Below are 26,640 nucleotides of genomic sequence, written 5' to 3'. Positions count from 1 at the left end.
TACTCTAACCCTGGTACTGTGTCCACGGACCTACTCTAACCCTGGTGCTGTGTTCACGGACCTAGACAGCAGCGTCTTCCAGGGGCTACTGGACCTACTCTAACTCTGGTACTGTGTTCACGGACCTAGAGAGCAGTGTCTTCCAGGGGCTACTGGACCTACTCTAACCCTGGTACTGTGTTCACGGACCTAGACAGCAGTGTCTTCCAAGGGCTGTACTGGAGTCTGTTGAATGCACTGTTCGGGAACCTGTACTCCAAACTGGGGATGTGACTGATGTGTGCCTTCGGGTTGTCAGACATCTGCAATACAGAAAAACCTTGTACGTTTGCCTCTTGTTAATCCCAGATGTGACAATTGTGAGTCAGTCACAGTTATACAGTAAAACCACATTAGTCTGGCTCTTGTTAATCCGAAATCAGACAATCACATCAAGGAAAGTCTACACATATACAAAGGACAATGCTCCTTTATAACATCGATTCACAAACTGGAAATTTGGAAATCTGGAGGAATTTACTCAGATGTCCAATGGTCAGTCCCTTACTCACTCATTTCAGTGAGTGAGTGAGTTGGGTTTAACAACGCTTTTAACAGTATTCCAGTTATATCATGGCGTGTCAGCTTAATGTGGAAGGAAAGCCCCAAGTGATGCAGGTCTGAGATGTTTACCACTTTGGTGAAACCCACGATCATGGGTATGGTGCTGACAAACCTAGAAACATGTGAATTGTGGCGCCCTAGACGACTGGGCCTCTATTGCCCCCCACTTATTTGAAGTAAAAACCAAATCTTAACTGATTTAGGGGCATCATCAATTAACATAATGACAAGAACAAACGTAGCAATAACAGCCCAAGTAAGGTGAGCTAAATAAACTACTTACAGCTCCAAATCCAAGTGTAAGAACGTTGTTTACATTCTTTCGTCTCAGCCTCTGCAACCAGAATATATGTGAGTGTGTTTGTTGTTTAATGCCACTCCCAGCAATATTCCAGCTATATTATGGCAGCACGTAAATAACTGAATCTGCACAAGACATTCCAGTGGTTGATATCATGAGCAACAATCATCGCTGTCGGGGTACAATGATACACAATCAGCCAAGTCACCGAATCTGACTACTCGATCCATTAAGACACATCTTACGACAAGCACAGGTTGCTAGGCACCAATTCCAACCTGGAATACCCAAAACGTTTAACACATGATAATATCTATCATATAATGATGTCTATCACAGAATGGACACTTAAATAAACTTTACGTTCTGATCTGAAAACTATGCAACTGATTATTACCTTGAACAGATTTTGTTTTGTTTGTTGTATAACGCCGCACTCAGCAATATTCCAGCCATATGACAGTGGTCTGTAAATAATCACATCTTGGCCATTCAATCCAGTGATTAACATCATGAGCATCGATCCACACAGTTGGGATACGATGACATGCATCAACCAAGTCAGTGAGACTCACCACCTGATCAGATAAGTCGCCTCTTATGACAAGCATAGTTGCCTTTTACAGCAAGCATTGGTTGCTGAAGACCTATTCTACCCTGGATCTTCATGGGTCACCTTGCACCGAACCCATACATCAAAGCCATGTTCCTTGCTCGATAAACTAATTTCTTTTGTAAACAAACATGGCTGCAAATCATCTGGCACTATAAATTAATACATACTGATCAAGAATAATCTAAAACATTAACTGTCACTCTTTGTTAGATTTTTGAAGTTGTATGTATTCATGGTTGTAATCGCTCAACGATGGACCAGTAGGTCCAAGAAAAGTAGTTTACTAATCTTACATTCTGATTGTGGTCTTTTGTTCTGGTCATTCAAATTCATATACCAAAACATAAATTAATCTAGTCTTACAATTGATCAATTATTGCAGATAAATCACTGATTAGAATCAGTCATGACATCTTTACTTGGTAAAACTGACCTCGATGACCCTGAGGATGACCTCACGCTGGTGTGAGACTTGACTGAGGCTGGTGGGGAGTTGTCCCCCCTGACTCTCCATCTCCGCCACCAGGGCGTTGTGTAGAAAGTTCACATATCTGAAATAGGAGTAGACACTCACTGTCACCACTTGCTCCATCCTTGCACTCCTCATACTTTACTAATTCATCTTTGTCCATCTTACTGACCCAGATGTGGAGCTAGTCAAACACATTCACCCTCGTGGTCACCATCGTGGAAAGACACCAAGCCAACTATGTCAATCCTTTTGACACAGCTTATCAAACATCCTAACCCGGGATAGCCCCATCGTGGACCAGCACCAGTCCGTCTTTGTCCATCCTACTGATCCAGATGGTCAAACACACTCACCCTGAGCGGTCGCCATCATGGACCAGCACCAGTCCGTCTTTGTCCATCTTACTGACCCAGATGGTCAAACACACTCACCCGGGGGGTCGCCATCGTTGACCAGCACCAGTCCGTCTATCTCCATCCTACTGACCCAGATGGTCAAACACACTCACCCTGAGGGGTCGCCACCGTGGACCAGCACCAGTCTGTCTATGTCCATCCTACTGACCCAGATGGTCAAACACACTCACCCTGAGGGGTCGCCACCGTGGACCAGCACCAGTCTGTCTATGTCCATCCTACTGACCCAGATGGTCAAACACACTCACCCTGAGGGGTCGCCACCGTGGACCAGCACCAGTCTGTCTATGTCCATCCTACTGATCCAGATGGTCAAACACACTCACCCTGAGCGGTCGCCATCATGGACCAGCACCAGTCCGTCTTTGTCCATCTTACTGACCCAGATGGTCAAACACACTCACCCGGGGGGTCGCCATCGTTGACCAGCACCAGTCCGTCTATCTCCATCCTACTGACCCAGATGGTCAAACACACTCACCCTGAGGGGTCGCCACCGTGGACCAGCACCAGTCTGTCTATGTCCATCCTACTGACCCAGATGGTCAAACACACTCACCCTGAGGGGTCGCCACCGTGGACCAGCACCAGTCTGTCTATGTCCATCCTACTGACCCAGATGGTCAAACACACTCACCCTGAGGGGTCGCCACCGTGGACCAGCACCAGTCTGTCTATGTCCATCCTACTGACCCAGATGGTCAAACACACTCACCCTGAGGGGTCGCCACCGTGGACCAGCACCAGTCTGTCTATGTCCATCCTACTGACCCAGATGGTCAAACACACTTACCCCGGGGGGTCGACATTGTGGACCAGCACCAGTCCGTCTTTGTCCATCCTACTGACCCAGATGGTCAAACACACTCACCCTGAGGGGTCGCCACCGTGGACCAGCACCAGTCTGTCTATGTCCATCCTACTGACCCAGATGGTCAAACACACTTACCCCGGGGGGTCGCCATCGTGGACCAGCACCAGTCCATCTATGTCCATCCTACTGACCCAGGTGTAGAGGCTGGTCACTCCATGATACAGATGCTCGAATATCCGCCACACCTGCAACATCATCATCTACTAGCCATCCGAATATCTCAACATCGTCACAGTAACCTCACTGTGAGGGTACATCACACAATTCTCACATTTATCTGACAACACAAAACTGCACAAATTAGTGAAATCTCCTTCACTACGATCTTTTAACACAGTGCCAAAAACATCTTCACTAGCGGTAGCTCTATACAAGGTCACCGATTACAGTTACCTCCCCTGGCACAGTGGTTCCTCTCTTCTGTAGGCTGCAAATCTTAAGATGGAGGATGGTCAGTGCCAGGCAGGGTAACAAAAAGTACCATATTTTAACATATTTTAGTATTTCGGATTGAACCCCCAACCTTCCCTGACTGGATAGAGTGGTTGGATTTTCTGTCCTAAGTTTCTCAGTAGGTACGGTTAAACTTCACACTAATATCCCACTAGCTGCGTTAGCCATATGTGTGTGCGGCCCCATACAAACCATTTTGATTTTGACTTGTCATTACACAGAGCTATGGGCAGTTCCATGGTGTTTCCTCGATCATAGATTCCTGATTCGGAACATACCGCACTAACATCCCAACTATAATGTAAAGGAATCATGGTTGGTTGGTTGGTTGTTTTACGCCGCACTCAGCAATATTCCAGCTATATGACGACGGTCTGTAAATATCGAATCTGGACCAGACAATCCAGTGAACGATATCATGAGCATCAGCCCACGCAATTGGGATTGATGACATGCTTCAACCAAGTCTGCGAACTCGACCACCCGATCCCGTTAGTTGCCTCTAACGACAAGCATAGTCATAGTCGCCTTTTACGGCAAGAAGGGGTTGCTGAAGACCTATTCTACCCGGATCTTCACGGGTCCATAATATCATGAAAAAAGGAACAATTTATTTCCTGAAACACATGCCTTCAAATATGTGAACTTATATATTCGATCATGCAACTTTCTATGTACTTATTGGGTTGGAATGAAGAAGTTACGGATTTGTAGCTGCCATTGCTGAGCATAATGGTGGATGAAAAATCTGTACCGGTTCAGTTTCCAACTTAATAAGTTGATATAGTGTTGCAAGGCCGGGGGACCGAAAGACCGACCTTCTGATTAGACGCTCTGGATCTAACAGCATAGGGGTGGTATGCATAGAAATTGAGAGTGGATGCAAATGTTATGTACTGTAAGTCCAATGAGTTTTTTTTGTAGCATGAAAGTTATTTTCACCTGACATTATATTTTTGTAAGAATCAAAGTTCAGACTGTCAATTCCTGATTTCTTCACTCAATCACCGAGGTTTGAAACAAGGACAGTGCCTTAATAGTGCAGGGTTGTGTTAAATAGGGGTGACTATTGGTCTGGAAATCACTATTGCAATAACTATTGATACTGAAAGAAACTATTGCGATAACTATTAATATTGCAAGCTATTGCTATAAATATCGATAATATTCAGTGTATCATTTTAGATGGATTTTAGAGTTGAATTAAACCTTGTAACTGAAGTTTCCTTTGAATGTGATAACCACAACAACAAATAAAAAGTTAAGTTTGAGATATTTTTTTTATTTTTTATTATAAATTTTTATTCAGTCATATACACAGGATACATATGCACTCGAAAGGCAATACAGCTTTATGAATACAGGTACTTCTCAAAAGGATATGGTACAGAGGAGGCCTAGGGCATAATCCACATCATGGTACAGATGAAGGCATATTTATGTATACAATTAAGAAGATGCGGTATTTATGGTACATCAAATTATGTTGCAAACATCAAGTGAATAAGTTATTTTGCAGTTTGAGTAAACAAAGCCCATTTTCTATTAAAGGCAGAGAAGTTGTTATTTCTACGTGCAATATGATATTCAACGTCATAGATACTTCTTATTGTGTTCTTAAAAGCAACAAAGTCAACATTTTCATTCTTAATACACTGGACAAAGATAAATCTTTTAGCAGCTACAATCAAATGGTTAATACATCAGAGGTACCAAAGAGGAGCTCGTTGTCAGTTATAAGGATTTTTCTATGCAAGATATGAGTCAAGTAAATACAGAAATCTGACCAGAAATTCTTAACAACATGACATTTGATATAAACATGAAAAACATTTTCTTTGTGAGTATGACACATAGAACACTCATCGTTATCAATAAGTTTCATTCTTAATAACTCACGTTTAGTAAATATTACTTTATGAATAAATCTAAACTGGAAATCCCTGAGTTTTGTGTCCCTTAACCCATGGCAATATACACTGAATATTTGATTCCATGGAAAAGAACATCCCAGCTGATTTTCCCATTTCAAACAAGATTTGGGGAGTGGGAGGGAATTCCCTATCAGTTTATTATAAAACACTTTTGTTCCTTTAATAGAACGTGTAAGATCATAAATCCAAGGAGATACTGTGAGATTAGAAGAGGAATGTAGATTTTTATCAATATTTTGTCTCCAACTTCTTTGAATATTAAAAAGCATACGGTTATAGTCGAGAAAAGTTCCTTTAAGATCATAAAGTTGTTGTAAACGTGGGAAAGGGATCCATCCGTTTTCATCATACAAGTCTTTTATTGTAACTATATTTTTTTTTAAACCAGTCATTAAAAATTAATACTGGTTCTCTAAAATAATGGTTTAACCATATGGGTTGGGAAGCAATTTCTGCTTTTTCTAAGTCATATGAATGCATAAAGTCACTCCAGGTTATAAGGGTATCTTTCCAGAAAGGATTTACAATTTCCCAATTCTTGTGCAAACTGGCACCTAAAGTGTAGATATGAGCCAGCTGAAAACTAGCAAGGTCATGATTAATGTTTTTTTCGCAACATCTTTTTAAACATGAAATTTTCAAAGATGATATAAATTTGGGTATATCAGTCATTTTCAATCCACCTTGACTGTAATTCCTTTTCAAATAATCCCTCTTAATCTTATTTCTTTTGCCACTCCAAATAAAGTTAAAAAGAATTCTATTCAATTGATCAATAAAAGCTTTTGATGGATTTGGGAGAGCGGAAAAAATATGTACAAGGGTAGAGAGAATTAAAGTATTAACAACTGTTATTTTACCCATCAAAGTCAAATTACTTTTTTTCCATTTGCTTATAATACCATAGATATTATCCAGTCGTTTTTTAGTGTTGATTACCCAAAGGTCTTTTAAGTCAACATTAAAACATATGCCCAAAACTTCAAAGTTGCCATCATGCCAATCTAGCTTTAAGTTAGGACAAAATCGGACTTTACTACCAGCCATACTGCCTATCCATATTGCTTTGGTTTTTTCAAAGTTCATTTTTAATCCTGAGATTTTGTAAATAGTTTCAAGTGTATCCATGGCTGATTTTAATGATTTTTCCGAGCCATCTAAAAAAAGTTGGGTGTCGTCAGCATATTGGCCCAATGTGTGTTCAATATCGTGTAGAAGTATACCTTTTATATCTTCATTATTACGAATCATGATACCGAGAATTTCAGCTACGAAAAGAAACAAATAGGGGGAAATTGGGTCACCCTGTCTGCAACCTCTTTCATTCATGAAAAATTTAGAGAGGTGGCCATTTTGGACAATACAAGAAGAGGCATTAGATATGAGTATATGTATCCATTTAATCATATTTGGCCCAAAGCCAAATTTTTCCTGAACGAGGAAAATAAAATCTTTATTCACGGCGTCGAACACTTTCTCAAAATCAATGAGTATCAACGTACCTTTTTTGTCAAGTCTCTTAGTTTCAAAAATGATATCGTAAAGTAATCTAGTATTTTCACTTAAACATCTCCCAGGGATAAATCCTGATTGATTACAATGAATTAATTTGTTTAAAGATTGCTTGATTCTATTAGTAATACAAGAGCTTAAAATCTTATATACAGCATTTAATAAAGTAATGGGACGACAATTTTTTAATCTTTTTCTATCTTTATTTGCTTTTGGAATGCAAGTAATCACGCCCCAGTTCATAGTAGAAGTCAAAGAGTTAGAGTGGTAAGCGTGATTAAAGTATCTCCATATCCAGACTCTTAAATCTTTCCAGAAAAATTTAAAGAAGTCAATTGCGAAGCCATCAAGACCTGGGCTCTTATTATTTTTCATTGCAAGTGTAGCTTTACCAATTTCGTTTAAGGATAACGGCTGTACAAAGACCTGTTGCATATCATTCTCTAGTTTTGGAATTGGAATATTGTTTAACATCGGTCTTGGATCAGTATCTACTGAACTATTTTTTTGGTACAAGTTTCTATAAAATGATTCTTGTTCTTTAATGATGAGAGTTGTATCATTCAGTTCCTCACCTTCACTATTAATCAAGGAGGAGATGATATTATTTGTAAAAATTCTATTTTCAAGATGACAAAAGTATTTAGTTGGTTTCTCTCCCTCCTCATACCATTGTAATCTCTTATTAAAAACATTTATCTTGCTTTCTTCATCTTTAATTTTTTCATAATCCTTTTTTGATTCAGATAATTTACTTAAAGCTTCTTCAGAAATATTTTGAAAATCCTCTCTAATTTTATTTTCATATTGGTTTATTTCTTTTTCTAAATCGCCCAATTTCTTTCCTCTTTTCTTTTTCAAATATGAGGAAAAAGAGATTGTTTTACCTCGCAAATTCATTAAAAAGGTTTCCAAGAATAGGGAATCAGGTATATTCAGTTTTAAATCCAAATCATCAAAAGGAGCAGAATGGTCTGATCTATAAGATGGATGCACATATTGTTGTTTTGTTTCATCTAAAACAGTCGTAACCATATCCACATATTGTTTATTTCTTAAAAGGGAAGTGTTAAATTTAAAATATCCACGGCCCCTATTATTTATCAGAGAATCATTTAGGCATAAAGAAATAGCCGAATGGTCAGATTTATAACCTGGGAGAATGTCAGCAGCAGAGGATAGGTTTAAAATATCTTCACTAACCAGAAAAAAGTCTAGCCTAGCTTGCTGTCTGGGTTTATGTTTCCACCATGTAAGTTTTCCAACAGCTGCATTCTGTTCACGCCAAACATCATACAGGTCAAACTGAGATAAATAGTCTAGAACCGTTTTTCTAGCATTTGGGTTGTTAATATTTTTATAGTTTTCCAGATCTAGGGATTGATCAAGAATGAGGTTCCAATCCCCACAAATTATAATCGCTTCATTATCAAGTCCATCAATGGCATTAAAGATATCATGATAAAATTTTGGGAGATCAGAATTAGGCCCATATATAGTAGCTAAGGTCAAATTTATTCCTTTAATGGTTAAATCTGCAATTATAAAATTTCCACCATCATCTTTCATAACCTTATGAATAGACATTTCAACGGAATTAAAGAAAATAGCCACCCTCGGGCATAAGACTTAAAGGGAGCGGAAATACACTCAAGGCCCCAGTCATTCCTAAAAATGTTCACTTGATTTTTATCTATATGGATATCTTGAAGGCAGATGACATCAAAATTTCGTTTGAGATATTACTGATTTTTTTTTTCTTTACCATAATAATGTAAGAAAAAGAAACTTCCACATTACCATATGTAAATTACTACCACTCATGATCAAAAGAAAAACAAATTTGAACAGCATTGCATGTATTTTATTGAAACTGTAAAACTATTGATATCCCTAACTGAAATCGACACTATTGATCAGAAACTGATTTATTGATTTAATTGACTTTAAGTGCTTACCAATAGCAATATATCAATATTTCGAACCCATGCTTGCCGTAAAAGGCGACTATGCTTGTCGTAAAAGGCGACTAACGGGATGGGGTGGTCAGGCTCGCTGACTTGGTTGATGCATGTCATCGATTCCAATTGCGTGGATCGATGTTCATGATGTAAATCACTGGATTGTCTGGTCCAGACTCGATTATTGACAGACCGCCGTCATATAGCTGGAATATTGCTGAGTGCGTCGTGAAACAACAAACCAAACCAAAACCGATATTTCGATTTATTGTGACACCCCTAGTGTTACACATATTTTATTGTCCAAAAAGACAAGGGGATTGGGCACCAGTGCACCACTTATAGCTGCCTTTCCCCAGGGTTTCAGGGAAGGCATAATGTAACATACATGACAGTCATAAAGCTAAGTGTGTCCCCGTGATCCACTGCAGGCATCAAGTAGGGCACAGAGGTCAACCAGGGACCACAATTAGACACACCTGGGCCAATCCCTGCCCCACACTGACGCACATGTGACACATGGGGTGTCTCCTAAGGCAAGTGACTTTTTTCGAAACCAGCAGTGAATGGGTACCCGGTAGGCTGAGATGGCAATGTGGTTGTTTACCTATTAACGCCTAACAGACAGATTGGGTTGTATACTCCCCAAAGAGCTGAGAATGCCTGGGGAAAAAATAGCACTTTGACCATGACCCAGGGGGTGGAAATATGCGCAATATAAATGGCCTATCATTATTGTCCCTGTTTACGTCCACATAAAAATAACCCCTTCCACTGACACACTTTTGTCATACACACATTCTCTTTTTCAAATTAATTAAATCAAATTAATTGTATATAGCATTTTCCAATTAACAACTGCCCAAATGCACTTAGACCATGATTGATCGAGACAAAGGTTCTCTTGAAGAGACAGGTTTGGGTGTCTAATATTATCTTTATTTTCGTAAGCCAAATACACAACTATTTATAAGTTTAACAAATGTTATATTTGGGATAACACTTTCTTAGTAAAGTACACATTCTCGTTCTTTTAGAGGGGTTGAGTCCTGTCCGGGATTCGAACCCACACTGCCAGAGTCAGGCACCTAATTGCCAGCACACAAAGTCAGAAATCTAATCTGGAAGTCCGACATCTGGTAGTCTAGATCACGTACTTTGTGTACCCCTCTGACAAGTGAAAATTGGCCGAAAGCTATGAACACTCAATGCCATTTAGAAAGTGGCTCTGTACGAGAATCTGTACTTTACTAAGAAAGTGTTATCAGCAGTAGAAACTAACAGTTTTAGTCCACTAGTCCTTATAATGATAACATATAGCAAAACCCTTAAAAATGGCAAATTTCTACTAGTCCTCATGATACCTTAACTATTGGTCAGTTTGTCAAGAACTACAGGACTTGTGCCAATTTCTACTGCTGGTGTTATCCCAAACATAACATTTGTTACATTTGACCACTTTCTAAATGGCATTGTGTGTTCATATTTACAAGTTGTCCAGTTTGATTACATGTTACATTAATGAGTCCGTTTTACACTCAAATCAGCTTAAATTTGCACATTTGAGTGATACAGTTTTGATATACTGATATATGTACACTATATGCACATCACACCCCTGTCCAACTCCACTCCCTGTCATAGGAATATTGAGCTGTCATGCTTACTCGGCATATACTAGTCTCCCACCTGACCTGTATCTACAACTACGATAGAGGCGTGCTCAGATTGCAAACAGTTTGTACGATTTTGTCAAATTGACATTTCCAGACATCAGGACATGATCTCATTTTTGGCCCACTCAAACAAGAGAATGTATATCAGTCAATATAACACCATTCAATATAACGCCAGTCCATATGCCAGTCAGTATAACGCCAGTCAATATAACGCCAGCCCATATAACGCCAGTCAGTATAATGCCAGTCAGTATAATGCCAGTCCATATAATGCCAGTCAGTATAACGCCAGTCAGTAGAACGCCAGTCAGTATAACACCAGTCAATATAATGCCAGTCAATATAACGCCAGTCAGTAGAACGCCAGTCAGTATAACGCCAGTCCATATAATGCCAGTCAGTAGAACGCCAGTCAGTATAACGCCAGTCAGTATAATGCCAGTCAGTATAACGCCAGTCAATATAATGCCAGTCAATATAACGCCAGTCAGTAGAACGCCAGTCAGTATAACGCCAGTCCATATAACGCCAGTCAGTAGAACGCCAGTCAGTATAATGCCAGTCAGTAGAACGCCAGTCAGTATAACGCCAGTCCATATAATGCCAGTCAATATAACGCCAGTCAGTATAACGCCAGTCAGTAGAACGCCAGTCAGTAGAACGCCAGTCAATATAATGCCAGTCCATATAATGCCAGTCCATATAACGCCAGTCCATATAACACCAGTCCATATAACACCAGTCCATATAACACCAGTCCATATAACACCAGTCAGTAGAACGCCAGTCAGTTTAACACCAGTCAGTATAACGCCAGTCAATATAATGTCAGTCAGTTTAACGCCAGTCCATATAACACCAGTCCATATAACGCCAGTCAATATAATGCCAGTCAGTATAACGTCAGTCAGGATAACGCCAGTCAGTATAACGCCAGTCCATATAACGCCAGTCCATATAACGCCAGTCAGTATAATGCCAGTCAGTATAATGCCAGTCAGTTTAACGCCAGTCCATATAACACCAGTCCATATAACGCCAGTCCATATAACGCCAGTCCATATAACACCAGTCAGTAGAACGCCAGTCAGTTTAACACCAGTCCATATAACGCCAGTCCATATAACACCAGTCCATATAACGCCAGTCCATATAACGCCAGTCAGTAGAACGCCAGTCAGTTTAACGCCAGTCAATATAACGCCAGTCAGTATAACGCCAGTCAGTTTAACGCCAGTCAGTTTAACGCCAGTCCATATAACACCAGTCCATATAACGCCAGTCAGTTTAACGCCAGTCAATGTAACGCCAGTCCATATAACACCAGTCCATATAATGCCAGTCCATATAATGCCAGTCAGTAGAACGCCAGTCAGTAGAACGCCAGTCAGTTTAACGTCAGTCAGTAGAACGCCAGTCAGTTTAACGCCAGTCAGTATAACGCCAGTCAGTATAACGCCAGTCAGTATAACGCCAGTCAGTTTAACGCCAGTCAGAATAACGCCAGTCAGTATAACGCCAGTCAGAATAACGCCAGTCAGTATTACGCCAGTCAATATAACGTCAGTCAATATCACTAATCTAGGCCTGTCAAATAGTCGAGATAAGGTTAGGTCTTTGAGTAAAACCCCTCAAAAGTGTTTGTGTTAGTTGTTTGCATACAAACATACATGGACATTTTTTGTATGACAACATCATGTGAAATTCTGTTTAATTCATACATGAAAACTTTCAAGAACTTTCTTGTATGGCAACACTGTTAAAATATGCATAAATACACATGGACACTTTCAAAGTGTCAAAGCATGAATGGAATTCAAGGTACTGTGTCAGTACCAGTGCAACCAGGCTTGACAGCCATCACTGAACAATCAGGGTGTTGGGATGTGGGAGGGTTGGTGATGGTTGAGGATTTGTGTTGGATGTGAGAGGGTTGGTGATAGTTGAGGCTGAGTGTTGGATGTGGGAGTGTTGGTGATGGTTGAGGACATGTGTTGGATGTGAGAGTGTTGGTGATGGTTGAGGACGTGTGTTGGATGTGAGAGTGTTGGTGATGGTAGAGGACGTGTGTTGGATGTGAGAGGGTTGGTGATGGTAGATGACGTGTGTTGGATGTGAGAGGGTTGGTGATGGTTGAGGACGTGTGTTGGATGTGAGAGGGTTGGTGATGGTAGATGACGTGTGTTGGATGTGAGAGGTTTGGTGATGGTAGATGACGAGTGTTGGATGTGAGAGGGTTGGTGATGGTAGATGACGAGTGTTGGATGTGAGAGGGTTGGTGATGGTAGAGGATGAGTGTTGGATGTGAGAGGGTTGGTGATGGTAGATGACGAGTGTTGGATGTGAGAGGGTTGGTGATGGTAGATGACGAGTGTTGGATGTGAGAGGGTTGGTGATGGTTGAAGACGTGTGTTGGATGTGAGAGTGTTGGTGATGGTAGATGACGAGTGTTGGATGTGAGAGGGTTGGTGATGGTAGATGACGAGTGTTGGATGTGAGAGGGTTGGTGATGGTAGCTGACGAGTGTTGGATGTGAGAGGGTTGGTGATGGTTGAAGACGTGTGTTGGATGTGAGAGTGTTGGTGATGGTAGATGACGAGTGTTGGATGTGAGAGGGTTGGTGATGGTTGAAGAGGTGTGTTGGATGTGGGATGGTTGATGGTTGAGGCTGAGTGTTGGATGTGGGAGTGTTGGTGATGGTAGAGGATGAGTGTGGGATGTGAGAGTGTTGGTGATGGTTGAGGACGTGTGTTGGATGTGAGAGTGTTGGTGATGGTAGATGACGAGTGTTGGATGTGAGAGGGTTGGTGATGGTAGATGACATGTGTTGGATGTGAGAGTGTTGGTGATGGTTGAGGACGAGTGTTGGATGTGAGAGGGTTGGTGATGGTTGAAGACGTGTGTTGGATGTGGGATGGTTGATGGTTGAGGCTGAGTGTTGGATGTGGGAGTGTTGGTGATGGTAGAGGATGTGTGTTGGATGTGAGAGGGTTGGTGATGGTAGATGACGAGTGTTGGATGTGAGAGGGTTGGTGATGGTAGAGGACGAGTGTTGGATGTGTGAGGGTTGGTGATGGTAGATGACGAGTGTTGGATGTGAGAGGGTTGGTGATGGTAGATGACGAGTGTTGGATGTGAGAGGGTTGGTGATGGTAGATGACGAGTGTTGGATGTGAGAGGGTTGGTGATGGTAGATGACGAGTGTTGGATGTGAGAGGGTTGGTGATGGTAGAGGACGAGTGTTGGATGTGAGAGGGTTGGTGATGGTAGATGACGAGTGTTGGATGTGAGAGGGTTGGTGATGGTAGATGACGAGTGTTGGATGTGAGAGGGTTGGTGATGGTTGAGGACGTGTGTTGGATGTGAGAGTGTTGGTGATGGTAGATGACGAGTATTGGATGTGAGAGGGTTGGTGATGGTAGATGACGAGTGTTGGATGTGAGAGGGTTGGTGATGGTAGATGACGAGTGTTGGATGTGAGAGGGTTGGTGATGGTTGAAGACGTGTGTTGGATGTGAGAGTGTTGGTGATGGTAGATGACGAGTGTTGGATGTGAGAGGGTTGGTGATGGTTGAAGACGTGTGTTGGATGTGGGATGGTTGATGGTTGAGGCTGAGTGTTGGATGTGGGAGTGTTGGTGATGGTAGAGGATGAGTGTGGGATGTGAGAGTGTTGGTGATGGTAGATGACGAGTGTTGGATGTGAGAGGGTTGGTGATGGTAGATGACGTGTGTTGGATGTGAGAGTGTTGGTGATGGTTGAGGACGAGTGTTGGATGTGAGAGGGTTGGTGATGGTTGAAGACGTGTGTTGGATGTGGGATGGTTGATGGTTGAGGCTGAGTGTTGGATGTGGGAGTGTTGGTGATGGTAGAGGATGTGTGTTGGATGTGAGAGGGTTGGCGATGGTTGAGGACGAGTGTTGGATGTGAGAGGGTTGGTGATGGTTGAGGACGTGTGTTGGATGTGAGAGGGTTGGTGATAGTAGATGACGTGTGTTGGATGTGAGAGTGTTGTTGATGGTAGAGGACGTGTGTTGGATGTGAGAGTGTTGGTGATGGTTGAGGACGTGTGTTGGATGTGAGAGGGTTGGTGATGGTAGAGGATGAGTGTTGGATGTGAGAGGGTTGGTGATGGTAGATGACGAGTGTTGGATGTGAGAGGGTTGGTGATGGTTGAAGACGTGTGTTGGATGTGAGAGTGTTGGTGATGGTAGATGACGAGTGTTGGATGTGAGAGGGTTGATGATGGTAGATGACGAGTGTTGGATGTGAGAGGGTTGGTGATGGTAGATGACGAGTGTTGGATGTGAGAGGGTTGGTGATGGTTGAAGACGTGTGTTGGATGTGAGAGTGTTGGTGATGGTAGATGACGAGTGTTGGATGTGAGAGGGTTGGTGATGGTTGAAGACGTGTGTTGGATGTGGGATGGTTGATGGTTGAGGCTGAGTGTTGGATGTGGGAGTGTTGGTGATGGTAGAGGATGAGTGTGGGATGTGAGAGTGTTGGTGATGGTAGATGACGAGTGTTGGATGTGAGAGGGTTGGTGATGGTAGATGACGTGTGTTGGATGTGAGAGTGTTGGTGATGGTTGAGGACGAGTGTTGGATGTGAGAGGGTTGGTGATGGTTGAAGACGTGTGTTGGATGTGGGATGGTTGATGGTTGAGGCTGAGTGTTGGATGTGGGAGTGTTGGTGATGGTAGAGGATGTGTGTTGGATGTGAGAGGGTTGGCGATGGTTGAGGACGAGTGTTGGATGTGAGAGGGTTGGTGATGGTTGAGGACGTGTGTTGGATGTGAGAGGGTTGGTGATAGTAGATGACGTGTGTTGGATGTGAGAGTGTTGGTGATGGTTGAGGACGTGTGTTGGATGTGAGAGTGTTGTTGATGGTAGAGGACGTGTGTTGGATGTGAGAGTGTTGGTGATGGTTGAGGACGTGTGTTGGATGTGAGAGGGTTGGTGATGGTTGAAGACGTGTGTTGGATGTGAGAGTGTTGGTGATGGTTGAGGACGAGTGTTGGATGTGAGAGGGTTGGTGATGGTAGAGGACGAGTGTTGGATGTGAGAGGGTTGGTGATGGTAGAGGACGAGTGTTGGATGTGAGAGGGTTGGTGATGGTTGAAGACGTGTGTTGGATGTGAGAGTGTTGGTGATGGTTGAGGACGAGTGTTGGATGTGAGAGGGTTGGTGATGGTAGAGGACGAGTGTTGGATGTGAGAGTGTTGGTGATGGTAGATGACGAGTGTTGGATGTGAGAGGGTTGGTGATGGTTGAAGACGTGTGTTGGATGTGGGATGGTTGATGGTTGAGGCTGAGTGTTGGATGTGGGAGTGTTGGTGATGGTAGAGGATGTGTGTTGGATGTGAGAGGGTTGGCGATGGTTGAGGACGAGTGTTGGATGTGAGAGGGTTGGTGATGGTTGAGGACGTGTGTTGGATGTGAGAGGGTTGGTGATAGTAGATGACGTGTGTTGGATGTGAGAGTGTTGGTGATGGTTGAGGACGTGTGTTGGATGTGAGAGTGTTGTTGATGGTAGAGGACGTGTGGTGGATGTGAGAGTGTTGTTGATGGTTGAGGAGGTGTGGTGGATGTGAGAGGGTTGGTGATGGTAGATGACCAGTGTTGGATGTGAAAGGGTTGGTGATGGTTGAGGACGTGTGTTGGATGTGAGAGTGTTGGTGATGGTAGATGATGAGTGTTGGATGTGAGAGGGTTGGTGATGGTTGAAGACGTGTGTTGGATGTGGGATGGTTGATGGTTGAGGCTGAGTGTTGGATGTGGGAGTGTTGGTGATGGTAGAGGATGTGTGTTGGATGTGAGAGGGTTGGCGATGGTTGAGGACGAGTGTTGGATGTGAGAGTGTTGGTGATGGTTGAAGACGTGTGTTGGATGTGGGATGGTTGATGGTTGAGGCTGAGTGTTGGATGTGGGAGTGTTGGTGATGGTAGAGGATGTGTGTTGGATGTGAGAGGGTTGGCGATGGTTGAGGACGAGTGTTGGATGTGAGAGGGTTGGTGATGGTTGAGGACGTGTGTTGGATGTGAGAGGGTTGGTGATAGTAGATGACGTGTGTTGGATGTGAGAGTGTTGGTGATGGTTGAGGACGTGTGTTGGATGTGAGAGTGTTGTTGATGGTAGAGGACGTGTGGTGGATGTGAGAGTGTTGTTGATGGTAGAGGACGTGTGGTGGATGTGAGAGGGTTGGTGATGGTAGATGACCAGTGTTGGATGTGAAAGGGTTGGTGATGGTTGAGGACGTGTGTTGGATGTGAGAGGGTTGGTGATGGTTGAAGATGTGTGTTGGAGATTGAGCTTCAGAAGAATGAAGATTGTCTTCATTTGACAAACCTGCCCAACACAGGAATGGAACTGGCAGCTGGATCAGCGGTTGGGACATTCCCACCTATTATCGAAAACACACATGCCATTGCTACTCTCCCAGTAAAAGTTACCAAAGAGGCTTCGGACAACAGAGAGCAATGATGGATGAAATAGCAAGGGACCTTAATAATTTGTCTCCTGTGGGAGAGAAAGTAAGCCTAGGCTGTACAAGATGGTGCAGGAAAATGGTGGCTTTGTTTCCGTGGATGGGGAAATGGTGATGGCAGGATATGGCCCTCTTTTCGCTAACCTGGTACCATCATTATCTGAGAGTGAAACATAAACACATGCTTATGATATAGATGATAGTGTAGAATCATACACTATCTTATAATTAATGTCGCTTTTATTTATAAGTACTGGAACATTCAATACCAACATGTGATGCAGCACTTGAGGGCTGAAATGTCTCCCTGAACTGGAAACAATTTGCTCACTTATTTGGAAAATATGATTGTGTATTCAGTAAGAGTGTGAGGTATTACCAGTATATCTGTAAATTGAGGTTCATTCTTTCCATGATATGTATCACAATATCACTTTTTCATGTTTGATATATCGGGTGATTTCAAATTCGGATTTTTATCATCTTTAAAGTTATATACTTGCCAAGTGCCTTCCCTAACCTGGAGCATCAGTGAGTGAGTGAGTATGGTTTTACGCCCCTTTTAGCAATATTCCAGCAATATCACGGCAGGGGACACCAGAAATGGGCTTCACACATTGTACCCATGTGGGGAATCGAACCGGGGCCTTCGGTGTGACGAGCGAACGCTTAGACCACTAGACTACCCCCCCCCCCATCTTGTGCTGTTCCTTTTATGAGCTTCAGTTCATACCTTAATGTATCAGATTACTTCAGAACAGATTTTTTAGAATTATACAATATATCGTGACATGTATCGCAATAAGTCCTTGTGCATTGCAAAATATTGTGATACACTTTAAACCTCCAATACCCATCCCTAGTATTCAGAGAACTTGGATGAGAACCTGAAACCCATGAAAACTGTTCATAAACGGACTCAAACGTAGCCCAAAGATATATGCCTTTAAATTGCAAGAACTGAACAAGAACATGTGTGCCACATTGTCAAACCTCTCACTGATCAATCCGGAGAGCGGAAGGTCGGGTGTTCAATCCCCGGCCGCGTCATACCAAAAGACATCAAAAGATGGTACTTGTTGTTACCCTGCCGGGCGCTCGTCATAAAGGGGCTAAAACAAGGACTGGTCTGCTCAGAGTCAGTAAGCTGTGTCTTGGTTGGGTATTCATGTTAAATGACGGCATGGTATCTCAGCTGGCTACAATCGGCATTAGTCTGGACTAATACAATTCTGATATAGGTGCAACGATCTTGAATGTGACGCTAAGCGCCATTTCACCTCACCTTATATGACTATAACAAGCTTGTCTTCCACATGTTCTGACATTTTGACAATTTCTCTGTCTTAAACCCACAGGCCTTGGCCTTGAACATTCTACTAAAAGACACAAAACTAAACTGAACTCTGGCAAGTGGTGGACAGCGAATGGTGGTGCCTTATAGCTCTGGAAGGTGGTGGACAGCGAATGGTGGCACCTTATAGCTCTTGCAAGTGGTGGACAGCGAATGGTGGTGCCTTATAGCTCTGGCAAGTGGTGGACAGCGAATGGTGGCACCTTATAGCTCTTGCAAGTGGTGGACAGCGAATGGTGGTGCCTTATAGCTCTGGCAAGTGGCGGACAGCGAATGGTGGCACCTTATTGCTCTGGCAAGTGGTGGACAGCGAATGGTGGTGCCTTATAGCTCTTGCAAGTGGTGGACAGCGAATGGTGGTGCCTTATTGCTCTGGCAAGTGGTGGACAGCGAATGGTGGCACCTTATAGCTCTGGCAAGTGCTGGACAGCAAATGGTGGCACCTTATAGCTCTGGCAAGTGGTGGACAGCGAATGGTGGTGCCTTATAGCTCTGGCAAGTGGTGGACAGCGAATGGTGGTGCCTTATAGCTCTGGCAAGTGGTGGACAGCGAATGGTGGCACCTTATAGCTCTTGCAAGTGGTGGACAGCGAATGGTGGTACCTTATAGCTCTGGCAAGTGGTGGACAGCGAATGGTGGTGCCTTATAGCTCTGGCAAGTGGTGGACAGCGAATGGTGGTGCCTTATAGCTCTGGCAAGTGGTGGACAGCGAATGGTGGTGCCTTATAGCTCTGGCAAGTGGTGGACAGCGAATGGTGGCACCTTATAGCTCTGGCAAGTGGTGGACAGGGAATGGTGGTGCCTTATAGCTCTGGCAAGTGGTGGACAGCGAATGGTGGTGCCTTATAGCTCTGGCAAGTGGTGGACAGCGAATGGTGGTGCCTTAAAGCTCTTGCAAGTGGTGGACAGCGAATGGTGGCACCTTATAGCTCTGGCAAGTGGTGGACAGCGAATGGTGGTGCCTTATAGCTCTGGCAAGTGGTGGACAGCGAATGGTGGTGCCTTATAGCTCTGGCAAGTGGTGGACAGCGAATGGTGGTGCCTTATTGTTCTGGCAAGTGGTGGACAGCGAATGGTGGCACCTATAGCTCTGGCAAGTGGTGGACAGGGAATGGTGGTGCCTTATTGTTCTGGCAAGTGGTGGACAGGGAATGGTGGCACCTTATAGCTCTGGCAAGTGGTGGACAGCGAATGGTGGTGCCTTATTGCTCTGGCAAGTGGTGGACAGCAAATGGTGGCACCTTATAGCTCTGGCAAGTGGTGGACAGCGAATGGTGGTGCCTTATAGCTCTGGCAAGTGGTGGACAGCGAATGGTGGCACCTTATAGCTCTGGCAAGTGGTGGACAGAGAATGGTGGTGCCTTACAGGTCTGGCAAGTGGTGGACAGCGAATGGTGGTGCCTTATAGCTCTGGCAAGTGGTGGACAGCGAATGGTGGTGCCTTATAGCTCTGGCAAGTGGTGGACAGCGAATGGTGGCACCTTATAGCTCTGGCAAGTGGTGGACAGCGAATGGTGGTGCCTTATAGCTCTGGCAAGTGCAGGACAGCGAATGCTGGTGCCTTATAGCTCTGGGCAAGGGGTTCTGATCATCCCAACTGACTGATCATTGAAGTTAATCAGTTGGCGTCTTTTTTCTGTTTTTCAATGTTAAAACCTCACAAACTGTATCAAACCTAACAAAAACAAACAAGAATACATACTTCACTATTTTATTATTAAAAATAGGTGTTGGCCTCATGCTTTCTGAAACAATTCTTAAAGTAAGTAATGAATACATTTTTTGGCACACAAAACTATCGCTGGTTTGAAAATACCAACACAATATACTGTATAACTTATTATTTTTAATGATAACTTGAGAGAGTTAGTTGAAAACTTGACAGAAGGGACAAATTCGATTATGAAAAATTGCATTCAATCGTATGGACCTTTTCGATTAATCTTCAATTATTTCAATGAAAACACCACTAGGGCCTCAGATGACTTGGCCCCCTTGTGCACTGATGCAATGCTGAATCGCAGTGCTGAGAAATACCTTAGATGACACATCCCGCTGAGGGCATGGTTGCGACTCGATGTTCACAGAGCTCATGATCTTGGCAACTTATGCACAGACTCAGTGTCATAAACTCTCTTCTTGTCCTTGTGCTCACACAGCTTCCATCCTGAAACATAGTGGAATTAATTTTATCAAATGATCGATAAGGAACATTTGACAATTTCAAATGACAGTTGTCGTGAGTCTGATAACAAAATAACTGGTTTTACAAATGTTTGATGCAGAAGTTAATAATCATAAGGAAGTACTTTTGTCTCAGTTTGGGTTGTGATGTTAGGGGTAGACATGATTGCTCGTATCAGCTTTTTTGGAACAAGTGCAGGGATAGAAATATATGCCGCGGGGCACTCATAGGGATGTTCAGCTCTGCATTGCAAATTTTAGGAAGAGCTCTAAATCGCAAATTTTAGGAAGAGGTAGAGGAAGAGCTCTAAATCACAAATTTTAGGAAGGAGCTCGATTACAAATTTTTGGAAGAGCTCTGCATCACAAATTTTAGGAAGTGCTCAAAATCGCAAATTTTAGGGAGGAGTTCTCGATTACAAATTTTAGGAAGAGCTCTCGATTACAAATTTTAGGTAGAGCTCTGCATCAGAAATTTTAGGTAGAGATCTGCATCACAAATTTTAGGTAGAAGTAGAGGAAGAGCTCTTAATCGCAAATTTTAGGGAGGAGCTCCTGATTACAAATTTTAGAAAAAAGGTCTCGATTACAAATTCTAGGAAGAGCTCTGCATCACAAGTTTAGGTAGTGCTCTGGATCTGAAATTTTAGGTAGAGCTCTGCATCATAAATTTCAGCAAGAGCTCTAATTGCAAATTTTAGGAAGAGCTCTAGATTACAAATGTTAGGAAGAGCTCAAAATCGCAAATTTTAGGAAGAGCTCTACATTACAAATTTTAGGAAGAGCTCTCGATTACAAATTTTTGGCTGAGCTCTACATCACAAATTTACGGTAGAGCTCTGCATCACAAATTTTAGGCACAGCTCTGTATCACAAATTTTAGGAAGAGCTCTTGATTACAAATTTTAGGAAGAGCTCTTGATTACAAATTTTAGGAAGAGCTCTCGATTACAAGTTTTAGGCAGAGCTCTGCATTACAAATTTTAGGAAGAGCTCAAAATTATAAAATTTTAGGGACAAGCTCTCGATTACAAATTTTAGGAAGAGCTCTCGATTACAAATTTTAGGTAGAGCTCTGCATCACAAATTTTAGGAAGAGTTCTGTATCACAAATTTTAGATACAAACCTACAGGTACCATTGCACTAAACTAAAAACAGTAAAGGTGTATTGATACGGTGGGGTTGCAATACAATACCTATCCCCATACTAAGGGTGTGATGCGATTCGTATCCAGATACAATACTTTTATTTCTTTTATTTCATAAGTTAAAATTTTTTTTTTTTGCAGGTGAATCACAACCCTGCATCAAGACTCGTGACATGACAAACACTTCCAAACTCTTTAATGTTTTTATCACAAATGTGGAGAGGACATCACCAACGCCAATCACTGATTTACTATTCAATAACTTACTGATAAACTACTATCTCAAACAGTATGTCTATCTCCAGAGTTGTCATTGGTTGGAAGGTTAGGTATTGACACACTGACATATGTGTATAGATAATGAGTGAGTGAGTGAGTTGGGTTTAACACCGCTTTTAACATTATTCCACTTATATCGTGGCGTGTCAGCTTAACGTGTGAGAAAAGCCTGAAATGATGCAGGTCTCAGACGTTTACCACTTCAGTGAAGCCCACGAGCACGGGTATGGTGCTGACAAACTTAGAAACAAAATCAGTGCGAATTGGGATTCGAACCCACAATCATAGGTTTCTGGCGTGCCGAAGGGATGCAACTCTGCACAACAAATCGGGGCGCTTTAGACGACTGGGCCATCCGTGCCCCAGTGTATAGATAAACATCCATATGTAGACTTTTAATCAATCTAAAGATAATTATGAACTAGACTGACTAATTAAATGTTGTAAGTTAACTTTTCTGCCTTCTTATTTTCCATCGTAACCATGGTAATCTTGATACAAGTGAACATATTAATTTGGTATCAATATTCATAGTTTTGTATTGATACTGTATCAACATTTAGAATTACCGTATTCGATGTAAAAAGCGTCCCACTCTAATAAGCGCCCACGGGGATATTTGCTGATATATTGGCTAGTGAACAACCCCAATTAGCACCCCTTCGGATTGATCAATGTACACAAGACTTATTTATTCGCGTGTAGTACGGGGCGGTCAGGTAGCCTAGTGGTTAAAGCGTTCACTCGGTTCGATCCCCGACATGGGTACAATGAGTGAAGCCCATTTCTGGTGTCCCCCGCCGTGATATTGCTGGACTATTGCTAAAAGCGGCGTAAAACCATACTCACTCACTCACTCGCGTATAATACACACTCGTGTGTTATATGCACCCTTAATTATGGGCTATTAAATTCTAGAAAAATATATCTGTCATACATAAACATTTCCAGGGCGCTCTCAAAATTAGAAATGGGGGCTCTTATTAGAATATAATTTTGGTGAAAAAAAACCAGAGTTGAAAGAAAAATATCGTGGTTTATGCTGACAGCCTGAAATGTTTACGTACGACAGATCTATTTTTCCAGAATTCAATTGCCAATAATAAAGGGTGCATATAAAACATGAGTGTGTATTATACGCGAATAGGGGAAGGAAGCGGTGCGTATTATATGCGAATAGGGGTTGGAAGGGGTGCTAATGGAGATTGTTCGCCAGCCAATATATTAGCAAATCTCTACATGGGCGCTTATTAGAGTGGGGCACTTATTAGAGCGGGGCACTTATTAGAGCGGGGCACTTATTAGAGTGGGGCACTTATTAGAGCAGGGCGCTTATTAGAGCGGGGCACTTATTAGAGCGGGGCGCTTATTAGAGCGGGGCACTTATTAGAGCGGGGCGCTTATTAGAGCGGGGCGCTTATTAGAGCGGGGCACTTATTAGAGCGGGGCGCTTATTAGAGCGGGGCGCTTATTAGAGCGGGGCACTTATAAGAGCGGGGCGCTTATTAGAGCAGGGCGCTTATTAGAGCGGGGCATTTATTAGAGCGGGGCACTTATTAGAGCGGGGCACTTATTAAGTCGAATAAGGTATCTAATATTGCCTAGGCAAGTCTGGAAAATGAAGAAAGTCTTGGATCCTTTTTACTGAATTCTATTCGATAATTTAACAACTGCTTATTTTTTCTTAAATATATTTTCATTTTAGAGAGTATTTATGTTAGTCAACTGCTCTTATACAAGTCTGGAAAATAAAACCAATGACAAGCTGATGACAGAACACAAGGACGGAAAATGAAGCAAAACACCCACATTCAACCTGCGAAGGGACCCGTGAAGATTCCAGGGTAGAATAGGTCTTCAGCAACCCATGCTTGCCGTAAAAGGTGACTATGCTTGTCGTAAAAGGCGACTAACGGGATCGGGTGGTCAGGCTCGCTGACTTGGTTGATGCATGTCATCGATCCCAATTGCGTGGATCGATGCTCATTATATCAATCACTGGATTGTCTGGTCCAGACTCGATTATTTACAGACTGCCGTCATATAGCTGGAATATTGCTGAGTGCGGCGTTAAACAACAAACCAACCAACCAACCAACCTGCGATGCTAGATAACTCCATCGGGCAAGTTGTGAATGTGAATAAATACGTGATCCATGTCATTTGACACAGAGTAACAATGATTGTGAAATATGGTATTTCATTGCCAACAATTTTACATATGTAGGATATGAATTACTATGTTCACAAACGGATTAAAACGTAAAAAAACCCAATTTTCATAAATAGAAATAACAAAAGTGTCTTCGGTTTCGAGGCCTTGACGTTTTGCCAAGATCCGAGATTAGAACCATTTAAAATTACCGCCACTTGCAATATTCCGCCAATGAAAAGTGTGAGTGGATGCATTCATTAAAATATTGCAAGTAATTTGTCAGCATATCGCCGTTTCTAATACAACAAGCAGTATGAACGAACCTTTCAGAAACCGAGCTACCGAGATTGTCGATAGGGCACTTGCTGATAAGCTGTTGACATCAAACTTTCACCATAGTAAAATACTGCAAGGGAGGTAACTCTTCTATACCGGTGATTTTGTAATTTGTTCCCCATAGAAAAAAAGTTATATAATTATGACTCCTTTAACTTTTAGTGAGAGAACGGAACAAAGACGTATAGTCTTTTATTACTTACGAATTGAAAACAAACACTAAATAGCAGGCAGCGCTAACTGCAGACACCGAAGCACAGACATATGCTTTGAATTTTCAAAACGGTCAGCATACGGCCGTTTATAATAATAATAATAATAATAATAATAATAATAATATAGTATTTGAACCGGATAGATTTATATTGAACTCAGATACACCACATTTATTTGTTTATTGATTTTAGTAAACTAATATCAGTAGTGACTTGATTCTACATGTATTTAGGATAATGCTCAACGCGTTCTTGATATTGACTGGGCGCCTACACGAATTAAGCTTGCGGCGCATGGCAACAGTGGAGACAGTTTAATCTTGGTAATATTAGTCTTTGATGTCGCGTGATTATTCCCGTCTGTGTTACATGTTACTGTTGACGTCAACACTAGTCCAGGTTGCATATATTGAGGATGTCTTAGGTTGATGCCTGTACTTTGACGGCCACACAACTATGTGCACTGGGAATAGGGGGAGACAAGACAGTGGGTGCTGGAGGTACGTTGATCATGTTGATGCACAGTGTAACACATTCACCCAAACTAGTGGTTTGTTTGTTTGTTGTTTAACGCTGCACTCAGCACTAGTATTCCAGCTATATCACGTCGGTCTGTAAATAATCGAATCTGGACCAAACAATCCAGTGATTGACATCATGAGCATCGATCTACGCCTTTGGAACACGATGCCATGAATCAACCATCACTGAGTCTGATCACCCGATCCCGTTAGTCCTCTCTTGCGACAAACATGGGTTACTGAAGAAGACCAGGTCTAACCCGGATGTTCTCGGGGTTCCAAACGGAGGGCAGATGCCACAGACTCAATGACAACGTTCACAACCACCCAGACGTCCCAATCGTTCTGCACGATGCGTTCAAAGCGAAATTAATCAGCAGATTCCTTAAAAGAAAACCCAAAAAAACGTTTCCACCTCTATTCGTCAGGATAAAAACAATGTGTGTTGGAGTAGACCTCCAGAACACACACACCCTGACCAAAATATAAATGTGGAAGAAATAAAAAATACAGGCTGTTCCAGGTGATAGAAAATATATAAGTACATTGTATATATTATGGTTAAAATATTAATATTATTTGGATGATTATCATAAAACATTTCCACCGGTTTTTTCTATGAGAGGTGTATGAAGCAGGAGACACGGACTTGTAACGGTTGTAAAAAACAGGGTCACATTTGAGGAGGGAAATCCTTTTTGCAAGCTCTTGACAAGAAACTCGATACAGTCTAGCTCACACCCTTCGATAAATGACACTCCAGTTATTTTATTAATTCAAAATTGATTACAAATTCTGGTCGACAGTAAGTACTGATAATCGAATCTGGACCAGACAATCCAGACAATAATATATTTGTTCCAACTTGATTAAAAATTCTGGTCGACAGTAAATACTGATTCATATCACTGCCCCCCCCCCCCCCCCCCCCCCCCCACACACACACACACAAATTATTTATTATTATTTAGTACTAAATAACAATATACATGTATCTGGAAAATAAACTGCGTCATTGAGGAAAACACACACTCGTTCATCGGCATTTTCGCAGTCTATAGTGTTGGAAGTTATGAGAATTGAGCCTATTCGCATAGCTTACCTTGCAAATATTCTACAACATTGCCATGGTTACCCTA

The 26,640-nt window shown here is 42.3% G+C and overlaps 1 protein-coding gene across 5 annotated transcripts in view; it reads right to left on the bottom strand.

Annotated features, from left to right (window-relative positions):
- LOC124151156 (telomerase reverse transcriptase-like) overlaps positions 1-24,857 on the bottom strand; it is a 72,972-nt gene extending 48,115 nt beyond the window's left edge. For all 5 annotated transcript variants that reach the window (XM_048383009.1, XM_048383012.1, XM_048383010.1 and 2 more), the window contains exons 1-6: positions 24,753-24,857; positions 20,700-20,829; positions 3,358-3,467; positions 1,954-2,071; positions 887-937; positions 190-302 (exon numbers count right to left, since the gene is read on the bottom strand). In XM_048383009.1, the coding sequence (XP_048238966.1) occupies positions 190-302; positions 887-937; positions 1,954-2,071; positions 3,358-3,467; positions 20,700-20,756 (449 nt within the window). In that variant the 5' untranslated portion in view covers positions 20,757-20,829; positions 24,753-24,857. The remainder of the gene's footprint in view (positions 1-189; positions 303-886; positions 938-1,953; positions 2,072-3,357; positions 3,468-20,699; positions 20,830-24,752) is intronic.
- Positions 24,858-26,640: the final 1,783 nt, after the last annotated feature.

Source organism: Haliotis rufescens, unplaced genomic scaffold (genome assembly GCF_023055435.1).
Source record: "Haliotis rufescens isolate VD_foot unplaced genomic scaffold, xgHalRufe1.0.p SCAF_43, whole genome shotgun sequence".
In the NCBI taxonomy this organism is placed as follows: domain Eukaryota; kingdom Metazoa; phylum Mollusca; class Gastropoda; order Lepetellida; family Haliotidae; genus Haliotis; species Haliotis rufescens.
Note: the sequence above shows the minus strand (reverse complement) of the source record. Positions and strands in the feature narration are given on the sequence as shown.